This window comes from Aythya marila (assembly GCF_965140915.1).
Source record: "Aythya marila genome assembly, chromosome: 1".
Taxonomy (NCBI): Eukaryota; Metazoa; Chordata; class Aves; order Anseriformes; family Anatidae; genus Aythya; species Aythya marila.
This window is the reverse complement of record NC_139042.1, coordinates 16,904,735-16,918,655: the sequence shown is the minus strand read 5'-3', so window position 1 is coordinate 16,918,655 and position 13,921 is coordinate 16,904,735. Positions and strand designations below refer to the sequence as shown.

Sequence of the window (13,921 nt, the reverse complement as noted above, 5' to 3'; positions counted from 1 at the left end):
AGTCCATGATCACTTCCCAGATCCCTGGGTGACTGGGGTTTCCTATTCGATCCCATTGTGTGATCAGTGTAATTCACTCACTCCACGTAGTGTCAGCCGCATGATGCGTAGAAGGCATCGTTCCTTTGAACATCCAGCTGACCCCAACAGGCCAAAGGGATGTCCCAAGCCATATGACACCATGTTGAGCAACTAATGGGGTGGCTGGCGGGGATTGAGGGGGACTGCTGCTTGGGGAGGAGCTGGGCATTGCTCAGCAGGTGGCGAGGAACTGAGTTGTGTATCTCCTGCTTTGCACAATTTATTACCATTATCGTTATTTCTTTCATTTTCTGTGCTATTAAATGGTCTTTATCGCAGCCCACAAGCATTTACTTTCTTTTCCCCCTCAATTCTCTCCCCTATCCCACTGGCAGGGAGTGTGTGAGTGAATGTGGTGCTGAGCTGCCTGCTGTGTTAAACCACAACAAACTTGTGCAGAGAGTACAGAAAATGCTTGCAGGCTTTGTGTAATAAGAGTGATTTTACTGAAATTGCCCAGTCATGAGAATGTGAACAATCTCTGTACATGCTGCTGTGGTGTAGTGAAGGTCTTTGTCTGCTTTGTCTGCTTACAGCCAGTGAGAGCACTGGTTTGAGTCTCCTCATTTCCTTTGCACACATGGGCCTCCCCTTTAGTAACATTCCAGAAAATAATAATTAGTGATACGGTCACCTTTGAAAAATGTCATCGGTACGGACAGCCTGATGTGTTGCTAACGGCAGGTGTTAACAGAGCCACTACAAAAGGCATAATCACAGCAGTATCTCAGGCGTGCTCACTGATTTAAAAAAAAAAAATCTTTCTTGTTAATAATCTTTCTGTTCAGTTTTAAACATAATTTTCTGTCTTTTAGGGAAGTGCAACACTACAATTTGAAACTATTGAATGCTTTGCCAGCTGCTTTCAGAAAAGGTCATAGAGCATTTATAGCATTTAAGGAAAAGATTGTGTGAAAGCTTTCTGGAAAGGTATTGCATCGAGTCAATCTGAGTAAATTGTTGCTAGTTGTTTGGAGTTACAGGGCTCAGTCAAAACTTCAAGACTGCATCCTTATTTGTCCTTAGAAAGGGATTTAAACTTCCATGATTAGACTGAACATCCAGTTACAGCAAATAGCACTCTAGATGTCAAAAAAAACTTAAATCTTTTTAAAAAGATTGTGGATTTGCGAAGTACATGTGTGTGTATATATATATACACACATATATATATGTATATATATTTATAACAGTCCTTTTTAAAGTTCTATATTATTGTTTCTTCTAATATTTAGCAAACCAGCAGTAGTATTACGAACTGCATACTCATTGAGAATTTTGTACATAAATCACAGTGAAGACCTAGAGTAAAGCAGTTAATTGTTCGCAAAGCACATGCAGGACAAGGAGGTGATCTGAGATAGCCAACGTGGCTTCCCCAAGGGTAAATCATGCCTGACCAATCTGGTGGTGTTTTGTGATCATAAAATCACAGAATATCCTGAGTTGGAAGGGACCCATAAGGATCATCAAGTCCAACTCCTGGCACCGCACAGGTCTACCCAGAAGTTTAGACCATGTGACTAAGTGCACAGTCCAATTGCTTTTCAAATTCAGACAGGCTTGGTGCAGTGACTATGTCCCTAGGGAGCCTGTTCCAGTGTGCAACCACCACTCCATCCCATGATGGAGTGACTGCGTCAGTTGACAAGGGAAGACTGAACGATGTCATACCTGGACTTTTGTAAGTCCTTGGACACTGTCCCATGTAACGTCCTGGTCTCCAAATTGGAGAGAGATGGATTTGATGGGTGGAGCATTCAGTGGATAAGGAGTTGACTTGAAGGTTGCACCCAGAGAGTGGTGGTCAATGGCTCTATGTCTAGGAGGAGGCCAGTGACAAGTGGTGTCCCTCAGGGGTCTATTCTGGTACCGGTGCTGTTTAATATCTTTATTACATGGACAATGGGATAAAGTGCACCCTCAGCAAGTTTGCAGATGCCACCAGGCCGAGTGGTGCAGTTGAAGTAAGGGATGCCATCCAAAGGGACCTGGACAAGCTAAAGATATGGGTCCACGTGAAACTAACGAGGTTCAACAAGTCCAAGTGTAAGGTGTTGCACCTGGGTCGGGGCAATTCCAGACATGAGTACAGACTAATGATAGGACAAGGGGTATAGTTTTAAATTATCAGAGGGGAGATTTATCTTAGAGGTTAGGAGGAAGTTCTTCCCTTGAAGGGTGGTGAGGCCCTGGCACAGGCTGCCCGGAGAAGCTGTGGATGCCCCATCCCTGGAGGTGCTCAAGGCCAGGCTGGATGGGGCTTTGGGCAACCTGGTGTGGTGGGAGGTGTCCCTGCCCATGGCAGGGAGGGTTGGAACTAGATGATTTTTAAGGTCCCTTCAAACCCATACTATTCTGATGGTGCTCAAAGTAATCTGTGTTAATTAGAATGGGCCATAAATCCTTTTTGCTTAGAAAAGAAAGAAAGTGGGAATTCTCAGAAAAGAGTGGTGGAGCAGAATTTAATGGTCTGTTTATAGAGGCTGCCTTTTTTTTTGTGAACCTGGTGTATGGTGTGATTGGGAATATCAGTCACTCTATACTTAGAAAGATTCTTTGGCAAAGAAGAGAAAACTTTCATAAAAACAACAAAGAATCATAGTCTTTGAAGGATTTTTTTCTTGTTTGTTTTTGTTAGCAGTAACTGGGCTCTAGAAAAATTTTATTTTGGAAAACTCCAAAATGATTTTGCAGGTGTCACTTTTTGCATACAGAACACTTCTTACATATGCCAGTTTGAAGCTTAAGTGGTCTTATAATAGCATTTGCAAGCATTTCTACTAGAATTTATGCTAAGACAGGTTGCCGTAGCCTCATATACCTACCAAATTAAAATACAAGTTTTTTGTGTGGAATATGTTAAAAAGTAATCATGGGATTTCTTCGTTTTTCTTGAGAGCTGATTTTTTAGTATTAGATTTAGATCAATCAGCAGTAATCAATAACTTTAAATTTTCTTTTATTTCTCTTCACGTAGAGCCTAGTTATTGCCAATGCCGGCCTAGGTAATGGGATGAGTAGACAACAACTTCTCAAGACAGTAGAAGAATACGGATTGGTGGAAGCACTTCTAATGCCACCAAATAAACCATATTCCTTTGTGAAATATGGGTCAACGGAAGAAGCCAAGAAAGCCTTTGATGCCCTCAATGGAAAAGAATTAATGCTGGGAGACTCCGACCAAAATGTTGTACTGTATTGTAATTTTGTGGAAAAAGGTATTATTTTTGTGCTTATCTATAAACTTGCACACTTCTCTTTGCTTTAACTTCTTAGACAGTAAATATAGATAAAAGCACACAGTATGTTAAGTAGAGAAAGAGAATGAAAGCCAGAATCTAAGATTCAGCACAGAAAATAACTTTTTGTCTGTGTTCCATGATAGGATACTTGAATTTGAACTCTTTTACTTGGAGGCATGAGGAGAAGGGTGGCCTCTTAAGTAGTTTCAAGACCATTCATTGCTGCATTTGAAGGTTTTGTGAATAAGGAGCTAAATTGGTACCCAGGGGATCTCTGAGTACTTCATTGGACTTCTTGTGTGGTGACAGTCTTGTGATCTCTATCTTAGCTCCAAGACTGAACATAGGCAGAATAAAATTTCTGCTTTTTTTCCTTCTTCTCAAACTTTTTTTTATGGCTGCCTATAAGCTATTTCATACAAGATTGGTTCCTCTGTCTATGAGTTCTTATAGTGTCTAGTGAAAAGACTTCTGGGTTTGTATATTCTGCCAGTGAAAAGCTTTTAAAATAAGGACATCAAATTGAAGGCCTGTATACCACAGGCATTTTCTATTTTTCTAGGTTTTGTGTTATGGCTGTCTGTATTTGGTTACAAATTGCTTCCCTAGACATCAAATATCAAAAACTAATAGAAAATAAGAAATCACGTTTTTTCCTGTTAGTGGTAGGTGGAATATTAGAATTACAGTGGCACTCTGCTTTTGAGCTATAAGTAGAGGTAAATCAAAATTGTAGAAAACTAAAATGCTGGTAGAATCCTGAAATGATTGGATTTTTTTTTTTATCATTATTTTGACAGGAAAATCACAGGTGGTTTTGCGTTTGGGTAGTGTGGAGTCCTACGCAGGAACATCTAAAAAGTGCTTTTTGTGATGCAAAACTTGGGCCTTACCCTGTTTCCCTGTGTCAAAAATGAATTACTCATTCACTAAATTAGATACTCCATTGTATCATTACAGCAAATATTCCTACAGCTATAATATATTCCCATACATAGCAATAATCCTCTAGGGAATACCTGGTTTTATTTTCCCTACAGAGTGACAATATTCTCTTTTTCCGTACACCCTAGTTTTCTGGAAGAATGCTGTTCCTACAAACTTGCCTCCAGGCCTCACAGTCATTGAAAAGGTGGTTTCTCCAGAAGAAGAAAGGAGAATGTTGGAAAGTATTGACTGGATAGGAGATGAAGATGCTCAAAATGGTGGGTAAAACCGAAGAAATTCATACCTCCTATGATTTTATGCTGTTATTTCCTCCAGTTTCAGTTTATAAGAAAGTCTGCATGTTGATAAATGTATTGTTTGAAATCATTGTGTATTTGCTTTTGGTATTTTAGAAATTGGGTCTTATATTACAAGTCATGAACTACTTGGGCGAAGTGGTCTGAATTGGTATCTTAATACAGATTTACTTGAATAAGATTGTAGTTGTTTTTGGATGTGGCAATCTTTTCTAAAAAAAACCCCTTATGTCCTACTTAAAAATCTTGCTTCTTTTAAATCAGAAATAAGTTAGTGAAACACGCTTTCTGGATGCTTCTGTGCTTTCATACGAGTTCTGTGGAATCAAGTCTCTTAAAAAACGAATGTCTTGGAATTCACTTCAAGATTTTGATTTTTTTTTTTTTTTTTTCCCCTTGGAACAACACAAATGGTTATATTGACCTTAGTTAACATATAACTTGGTGAAAGTGGAGGATCTTGCTGTATCCCTGGGTTATCAGTCAAATGCTACGCCAGAGGTCAAAGCAAGAATAAAGACGCATTAGGAGTCCGGAAAATTGGTACTCTCTACTTCCTGCATGTACAAAAGCAGGGTCAATTTGACTTTAAACAACAGTGAATGCCTGATGCAGTTACAAAAGGTAACAAGGCAGAAGAATTATGTGCCATGAATAACAAGGGTTGCATAGATTGTTTTAACTGTTAATTAAAGAATGTTTAGGTTTAACAGAGGTCAAATGGAACAGGGAAGCATAGCAATTTGCCTCTACTCTTTTATGCAGTCTAATGTTACTTTAAACTTGTGTCTTTTCACAGCCCAGAAGACTTTAAAGCATAGAAAAGTAAAACATTTTGGATATGAGTTTCGCTATGATAACAACAACGTTGATAAAGACAAACCTTTACCTGGAGGTAAGAACTTCCCTATAAAATAATAATTTGCACTGATATTTGAACCATTATATAAAGTTTTTAATCCTCACTAAGGTATAGATTTGAGATTGTAATAAAAGGAGAATCTTCACTGTATCTTAAGCACACACTGAACAGCGCTTTTGTGAATGGGATCCATTCCAGACTGCTGTGAGCATTTGAAGCTTGTTTTCCAGACACTTGTGGCCAGGAGTTACTGCCCTTTGTTGAGGTCAAATCAAATAAGGCTTTGGGGATTATAATTGTCTTTTCTTTAACTGTTATTTTATTTTCCTTTTGTTCCATAAAATAATTTTGTGTTTAAAATCGCATATTAATTTGGGGTTGCAGTGTGTATTGCAACATATATTTATCTTGACGTGCTTGAAGCTCCAAAATTTTCCTTTGGACTGAAAGCAAGCTTGAAAAGGTTTGACTAACTCTCTTATTTGGAGTTGATGGCTGTGAAGTCAGAGCAAATCAAGTGAGTCATCTTATAGTCTTAGATTTAAAAATAGTAAAATAGGGAGGTTAAACTCCTATGAAACCTGAAGGTGTTTAAGGTCATGCATGGGTACTGTGGTGGATGTAGCTTTCAACAGATGGATTCTGGTTACTTTTGGTTCTAGCAGTGAAACTGTATATAATCATAAAAGCATTGATATTTGAGTATTTTCTAGTCTTATAGCTAGTGCTCTTTACGTGTGAGCAGAGAATAAATGGAAATACTTCACTGGGGGAAGACAAAAAATAAAAATCAATAGGTTTGTGAAAGGGCTGCTATTAACATGTTTGTGGGTGTTATATCCAACAGAATAGAAATGACGTCCTCTAATAAAATAGCACACTAAAGATTAGTTGAAGGACTCTTGTTCCTGTTTCAAAAACAGGTTGACTTCAGCAGATTTATGTGGTGATATTTAATTCAGTAACAGACTTTTAGGGGGTATTTTTTTTTTTGTTTAGTGAGCTTTCTGCAGAATTTCTGACTTTCTGCATAATATAGTTCTTGTCTGCAGCTTCCTTATTGCAGTGGTTGGTGGAAATTTTGCCCTTGATTTGATATGCTTTTATTCGTATAGTGGAAGACTGGTTAGTGTTAGGTCAGAGGTTGGGCTAGGTGATCTTGGAGGTCTTTTCCAACCTAGACGATTCCGTGACTATATGTAGGGTTAACACAGTTTGCATGTGTTAGGAGTGGACCTGGCCTGCCTCTAAATGTGATCTTGGAGGAACGGCCTTTCTAATTGTGAGGTGTTACATACACATGGTACTTGAAGATCTGACCAACGATTCTGATGTGTCTTTTAGAACAAATTGATAGTGATTATTATTAAAGATGGCCTTACATATCTGTGAAGCTGTATCTGTGTATTTTGCCCAGTTATTATATTTAATCTAAACGGAAAGGATAAAAATGTAAAAAGCTGTCTTGCTTAAAGTTTTCTTTCTGTAAATAGGTCTTCCTGAAATTTGTAGCTTGTTCTTGGAGAAGTGCTTGAAGCAGGGATATATCAAACATAAACCTGATCAACTGACTGTAAATCAGTATGAACCTGGACAAGGTAATTTTTTTTTTATCTTTCAAAAATGTTGTACTTTTAATTGAAATTCAGAAGAGAGTAGCATTTAATGGGATAGGATTTAAGCATTTACTTAATGTATTTACTTTGTGACCTGAGATGTTTGATATCAAACCTAATGTCTTCATACTGGTTTCTGAACCCAGGAGCTTGTGTTCAGAAGTACAGTTTTTGATAACACTTACAGAAGTTAATGGTATTCCAGAATGCAAGACCATAACATGGAAACTAAACAAAAGGATACAGGAATAAGCAGTTGTATTTGCTTTTGCAATTGTGTACTTCTTCATTGCTTCCCCAAGCTTTACTTTCTCCCTGTAATGTGCATAGTCTCCAGAAAACAGCTCTTGCTGCTACTACATGGTATAATGTTAGTAGGCTCTTAAGTATGCTGCAAGAAGTGTTCTCTTATCTGGGGAATAAGAAATTACTCAATTTCTGTAATCTTTCCCAGACTGGAGAGAAATTTGCTTCTCATCACACCTCTAGGGAATAAATCATGTGCTGTGCTTTTTGCTAAGGTCAGTCATCAAGGCTAACTATCTGGCATCCTCTAGAGTGGATATCTAATTTGTCCTTAGGAACGAAGGACAACAGCTTTTCTTTCAGAATCAATGTCTGACAGCTAATTTAGTGTGTGCCAAACAGGAGTCTGAGAAGCTGATTGCATTTGTTTATGTATCTGCCGATCTGTTAAATTGTTACAGTCATGTACTCCTGGCAGGGACCTCAGGAGATTAGCAGGGATTGTAGATTTCTATCAAGAACAGAAGCAGTTTTTTAAAAACAAACCAAGATAAAGCAATACCCTTTCTGGAGTGCAAATCGTTAGGATATAAATGAACATAGAGTGCAGCCAGATTAATGCCTTTAGTACCTGTGTTGTGAGCCAGATTCTGTCACTGGACACTAAACTTGAGATTTTTAAAAAGTGAATGATGACTAAGCTGTATCTAAACTGTAGGGGCCACGTTGAAGACACATTAAATGAATTCATTTTTGAAAGCACTTTTTTCATTCAGGATCTTAATAATGTTTTAAGTTTTGGATTTATACTTGAAAGTAACCACCCACATTTGAATGCTTAGGTGACTGTTTCTTACTATGTGCTGTGTAGGTGGAGCGTAAACGGCAGGAAGGTCAGTGTGGTCTTGGTTGAATTGTTTGGGTGATGCAGAACTGTCCTCTTGTTGCACAGTGAATTATGCTGCCTTTAGTGGGCGTCTGAAAGAAGAGTTTCAGTGCTTCATACAGAAGAAAATTTATGAACAAACACAAGCAGATATGTGTCCTTGCTTTTCAAGTCTGGCTGATTTTCTATTAGACTAAATGTTGGCCTCCATAAAACAAGAGTATTGCTTTCACTGAAATGAATGAAATTCAGGTTATTTATATCTGGAGGTAAAATCTGGTGTAGAATGATGTTTTGTAGAGCTGACTGACAGTGTTAGGAAAAAATGTTTTCAACTAAGAAATTTGATTGTGTTAAAATATGTGGCGCGGGCTGCAGGGAATGGCAGTTTCTTTAATAGAAAGAAAGAAATTGCTGTCCTTTTGGAAATTCTCAGAACCATGTGGTTACTCATACACACCCCAGAAAGAATTACTACCTAGGGGTTAGCCCAGCAGCGGTGTGTAGATTTTTCTTGAGAACTCCAAAGCAGAGGGGCAGGGTTTGACCTTGACAGTATCTGTTAGTAGGTCCTAATTCTGAAGCTGAAACCCTTTGCACCTTCATTTGCTTAGCAACGCAAGGGGTATTTGGGGTGATTCCTTCCTGGGGAAGAGTTTGAGGGAGAAATGCATGATCGTGGACGAGCTAAGGCCCAAAGACACCCAGCATAATGTAACTGTTAGTTTTAAGCCAAGAGGAGAGCATAATGATCTCAGGTGCTTGCTGCAGCAAGGTGACCAGTAGGAGTCTTCAGTGGGTGAGTGAGGCCTTTGGGTGCTCTGAACTGTCTTCTAGGTATTTCCATTGATTATAGAGAACACTTAGGTTAGCTGTGTGGTTAATATCTAATCTGGGCATGTAAATCCGATGGGCTGATCCTGTCCTGAATTGTTTTGGAAGGCTCCTTTATAAATTTTGTTTCTTCAGCCCATTCAAAGAGGACATCCATGTAAATAGAGTTTGCCTGAAGAGATACCCCTCTGTTATTATAACAACTTTTTTTTCCTTTTGTGTGCAGGAATTCCTCCTCATATTGATACACATTCTGCTTTTGAGGATGAAATAATCTCTCTCAGTTTAGGAGCTGAGGTAAACTTATCTCTGTATATATTTTGATGATGCTTTACTGAGAAGTTTCATTTTTATATTGTTTAATACAATTTAATTTGTTTTTGCATAATGTCTATTCACACTCATCTGAGTTCAATCTCAAGCATGCAAGGTAATGTGATATGCCAATTAAATAAGCAACTGCAATGAGATGTTGTCACTGGATGATTTGGCAGTGATATCCTGTTTTTAAATCTTAGCATCCAGTGCTGCATTGACCTTCCTTCATTTTGTATTCATCTTAGGGAGTATATACCCTGTTTATGTTTCTACTTCCATTTTTTCCTGTGCCATCCCCTGTTCTCTCTGGTCTGCAATATTTATATTCAGTGTGTTTACAGTAAGGTAATGTAAATGGGCAGACCTGTAGAGGGTCTGGTCAGAGTCTGAACCCTACTCAGCTAGTCATAATGCATGCAGAGGTAGGCCCTGATCTCAAGAGCTTCCAACATGTGCAGGTGGTGCAGGCAAAGAGTAGGAAGGGAAGTGTAAGAAAAGTGAAGTGGAAAGAAGCTATACGATGTCCCAGTAGTAGGGCTGAGAACAGTCTGTATCATCTAATCCTCTAGTTAGTGGCCATACTTCTACTCTATTGAAATTCATGTGCTGCACCTGTGCCATCCTGTTTCACAAATTTAGTGGTACCTACTCTGCCTTAAGCACTACTGCAGCGAGTCTTTTCTAGTTGGCCGTTGCACCTTCTTATGTTTTCCTGAGGGTGTTCATATTCTAGACATAGCTGCATGGCCTATTTCCGTTAAGACCTTGTGCTTTTTGTTACAGGGAAGGTATATATTGCTGTGTGTTCCCATGGCACTGTATAACTAGAAGTTTAACAGTGTTAAGAACAAAAGGTCATTGCAGTGGGTATTAGAGGTTTGATTTTGTTGTTAGTGTTTTTTGTTGCTGTTTTGATTTTTTTTTTTTTTTCTCTGTTGAAAAGCTGCAAACCCTGTGTGAGGACAATCTGATCTGCTGCTTTGTTCTGGCAGTGGTGTGTAGAGGACACAGATGTGTGTGCATATAGAGTTAGATGTACCTGCATACCAATAGACAGTGTCCTTCTGTTATGAAACAGCAACTTTGATTGTTTCTCTTGGTTTGTCTTACTCTTTAGGCAGAGGGAGGACCATGGCTATTATGAGCACTGACATTCTTTGCATCTTTAATCTGGGTTCTTACACTGACTTTTAAAAAAATGTTCAAGAAAAAAAATGGATGTGTTACTTCTGGGACTAGGGGTGAGTCTGAGGAAGAGTAACCTTCCCAATATTGTGTGTGGCAGTGGCACTTCTGTGTTCTTGATGCCCTGAAAGGGAAGTGTCAGTGTCAGCGTTGTCCTCTCAGACAGGTTATGGATGCATTTGTTAATCTAAGCCATGAAAACATTAAGAAAAGCATCAGATTAGAGTAGGAGAGTCTAAAATTAGGTGTGATGGTGTTGCAAACACTGTCAGTAGTCTTCACTCGTTTTGGTGTGGCAGTGTGGCAACACTTTCTGTGGCAGTGTGTTCTGATCTGTGCAATGGCAGTGGTATCTTTTAACAGTGTCAGCACCTCCATGCTAGATAGTACCTGAGAACATCCATTTCTTCATGCAATTTCTCTAGGGAAAGAGCTGTAATTGATCTTATGTGCAGCTTATCAATCCTAAGTTTAATTTTCTAATACATGCTGAGTATGTAGAGCAGCACAGCAGCAATAGATAGATGACCCTGCCTTACATCTAATCCTATGTTGACCTTGTGAGTGAAAACGTTACTTTAGTTTTCTTTATAAAAGCTATATTGGTGCTGCTGTAATTTCACATCCTTTTCTGCCTCACTCTGCAGCCCCAGGCTTTCTTACCTTTTTCATTTCAATTAAAAGACTGACTCTGACTTGGATGCTCTCTTACTTCATCAATAAGGCACCATAGGCAGTGCATTTCCAGATGATTATATTACAACGTAGCTTTGTGATGGTCTCAAACAGATGGCCAAAAGCAGAGTGATTTTAATCACTTAAGAAATACAAACCTTTCTGTGAAGAGGACTGCCTGGAGGATTATGGTGCTGTTAAAAATTGGAATGTATATAATTCAATCAGGGAAACAGCTAGACTTTGGCCGCTTATAGATATTTCAGACACAGACATTGGGAGCTAACAGACTGTGTCCAAGTTTCAGTGCCTTTTCCTAATGGGCTATCAATGAACTTTTCAGATTCAGTCAATCAAAGCACGCATGCAGTAAAACAAGCCAGTGGCACAGAAAATGCTGCTTTATTTGATGCCTTTGCTTTCTGGTACTTTTATAACGTTTTATTTCTTTAATACATTTTTGTGCACTTACTGCAACTGCTGTTTACATTTTAAAATCAGATAAAAATGTAATACGTGAGTTATTTCAAGAGTTTCTCAAAGCCTGCAACTCTATTCCCATCACAGTTCATAAAATGTATACGCTCTGATAATAAGTAATTGGAGTAGCATCTACGTCAGCAAATCCTGACTCTTGTGTTTTCTCTATTCCTCTCCTTGTAGTGTGACTTTGTTTTTTTTCACTGGAATAAGTTAGGCTGCAACCTACTGGAAAAAAAAAAAAAACATAAAGCCTTATGTCTAGTCTTTTCTGTGTTCTTCTCCAAAGGAAATGCACACATTTAAATAGGGAGTGTCATAAAGAAAAAATCTTGCAGCCCAACTAGTTGTGTAACCTTTTTCTGAAGTTGGCTAACCAAACACTTCAGAAGAAAAAAAAAAAAAGAAATCAGAAAGCCTCATAATTCTTGTGTTAAGTCATGAAAGAACTTTTCTCCCATTGTTTGTATGCTTGTCCTTCAAGGATCTGAGTTAGGCAGCTTCTAGTAACTAGTAATTGAAATAAATGCCTTGGCATATGAAAAGGGAGTTTGAGGCAGACCAGTGGACTAAACATGAGTGCCTTCCTAGCCTAGTGCCTTAGTAATCAGTAGCATAGGTTTACAGACTTCATGTGGTATCTTCACAGAATTGTTTAGGTTAGAAGGGGCCCTCCTGAGTTTTAGTCCAAGCCCTGCTCAAGCTAGGTCAGCTAAAGCAGGTTGTCAGACTGCATTTAGCCTGTCTCTGCAGATAGAGGCTCCAAAACTGTCCCTGAGCATCCTGTGTTTGACCTCTGAGTTAAAAATAAATAAATAAATAAAATAAAAAAATAAATAATAATAATAATAAAAAAAACACTTTATTATTATTTTTTTTATGTTCACATGGAATTTCCTGGGTTTTAATTTGTGCCCATTCTCTCTTGTCTTGCCCATGGGCACTACTGAGAAGAGTTGGGTTCCCTCTTCTTCATTCCCTCCCATCAGGTATTTATACACATAGATAAGATCTCCCCTGAAGCTTCTCCAAGCTGAACAGTCCTTGCTCTTTCAGCTTTTCATATGAAAGATGCTCCTTCATCATCTTTGCGGCCCTGTGCTGGATTTGTTCAGTAAGTCTCTGTGTTTCTCATATGGGGGAGCCCAGTTTGTTCCCAGTACTGGAAACAGTACTCCGAATGCATCCTCACCACTGCTGAGCAGAGAAGAAGGATCACCTCCCTCGAACTCCTGACAGTGACCTTCCTTATACAACCCAGGAGGCTGTTGGCCTTTTTGGCCACAAGAGTGCATTGCTGGCTCACGGCCAAGTTCATCAGGACCCCAATATCCTTTTTGGCTGAGCTGCTTTCTAGCTGACCAGTTTCCAAATTGTGATGGTGCCTGGGCTTATTTCTGACCAGGTGCAAGACTTGGCCCTTCCCTTTGTTGGGCTTTATGAGGTTCCTGTCTGTCCCATTCGCTCTCTATAGGTACCTCAAGGGAGGCTGTAGCGAGGTGGGGGTTGGCCTGTTCTCCCACGTGCCTGGTGACAGGACGAGGGGGAATGGGCTTAAGTTGAGCCAGGGGAGTTTTAGGTTAGATGTTAGGAAGAACTTCTTTACTGAAAGGGTTGTGAGGCACTGGAACAGGCTGCCCAGGGAAGTGGTGGAGTCACCATCCCTGGAAGTCTTCAAAAGACGTTTAGATGTAGAGCTTAGGGATATGGTTTAGTGGGAATTGTTAGCGTTAGGTCAGAGGTTGGACTTGATGATCTTGAGGTCTCTTCCAACCTAGAAATTCTGTGATTCTGTGATTCTCCAGCCTAAGTCCTTCTGAATGGCAGCACTGGTGTATTGGTCAGTCTGCCAGTTTTGTATTGTCTGGAAACTTGCTGGGGGGCACAGTCCCATCGTCCAGGTCATTAATGAAGACGTTAAACAGTGCTAGCCCCAGTATTGACCCCTAGAGGACACCACCACTGACATGTCTCCTACTTCCCTTAGTGCCACTGCCACCGTCAGTGCTACCTTGCAGTCTGAAACACTACTGAAATCAGTTTTTTCCTCTGCAGAATGAGTTTATCCAGCAAGAAAGCACTTTGGACTATTCTGTTAGGGGAATCATTGTAAGTGTGATTTGTTTCTGCAAAATTCATTTATGTTGAAGAAGGAATAGTTGTTGGCATTAGAATGTACTTTTAAAAATACGAACAATCTGGAGAAGGGGGTGATTCTTCACAACACTGCGTTTGTAGTATAGCAGATA

The 13,921-nt window shown here is 39.3% G+C and overlaps 1 protein-coding gene across 3 annotated transcripts in view; it reads left to right on the top strand.

Annotated features, from left to right (window-relative positions):
* ALKBH8 (alkB homolog 8, tRNA methyltransferase) overlaps positions 1 to 13,921 on the top strand; it is a 47,963-nt gene that overhangs the window by 6,512 nt on the left and 27,530 nt on the right. For all 3 annotated transcript variants that reach the window (XM_082752035.1, XM_082752034.1, XM_082752036.1), the window contains 5 exons: positions 3,062 to 3,302; positions 4,400 to 4,531; positions 5,370 to 5,465; positions 6,926 to 7,030; positions 9,241 to 9,311. In XM_082752035.1, coding sequence (XP_082608161.1) covers positions 3,062 to 3,302; positions 4,400 to 4,531; positions 5,370 to 5,465; positions 6,926 to 7,030; positions 9,241 to 9,311 — 645 coding nt within the window. The remainder of the gene's footprint in view (positions 1 to 3,061; positions 3,303 to 4,399; positions 4,532 to 5,369; positions 5,466 to 6,925; positions 7,031 to 9,240; positions 9,312 to 13,921) is intronic.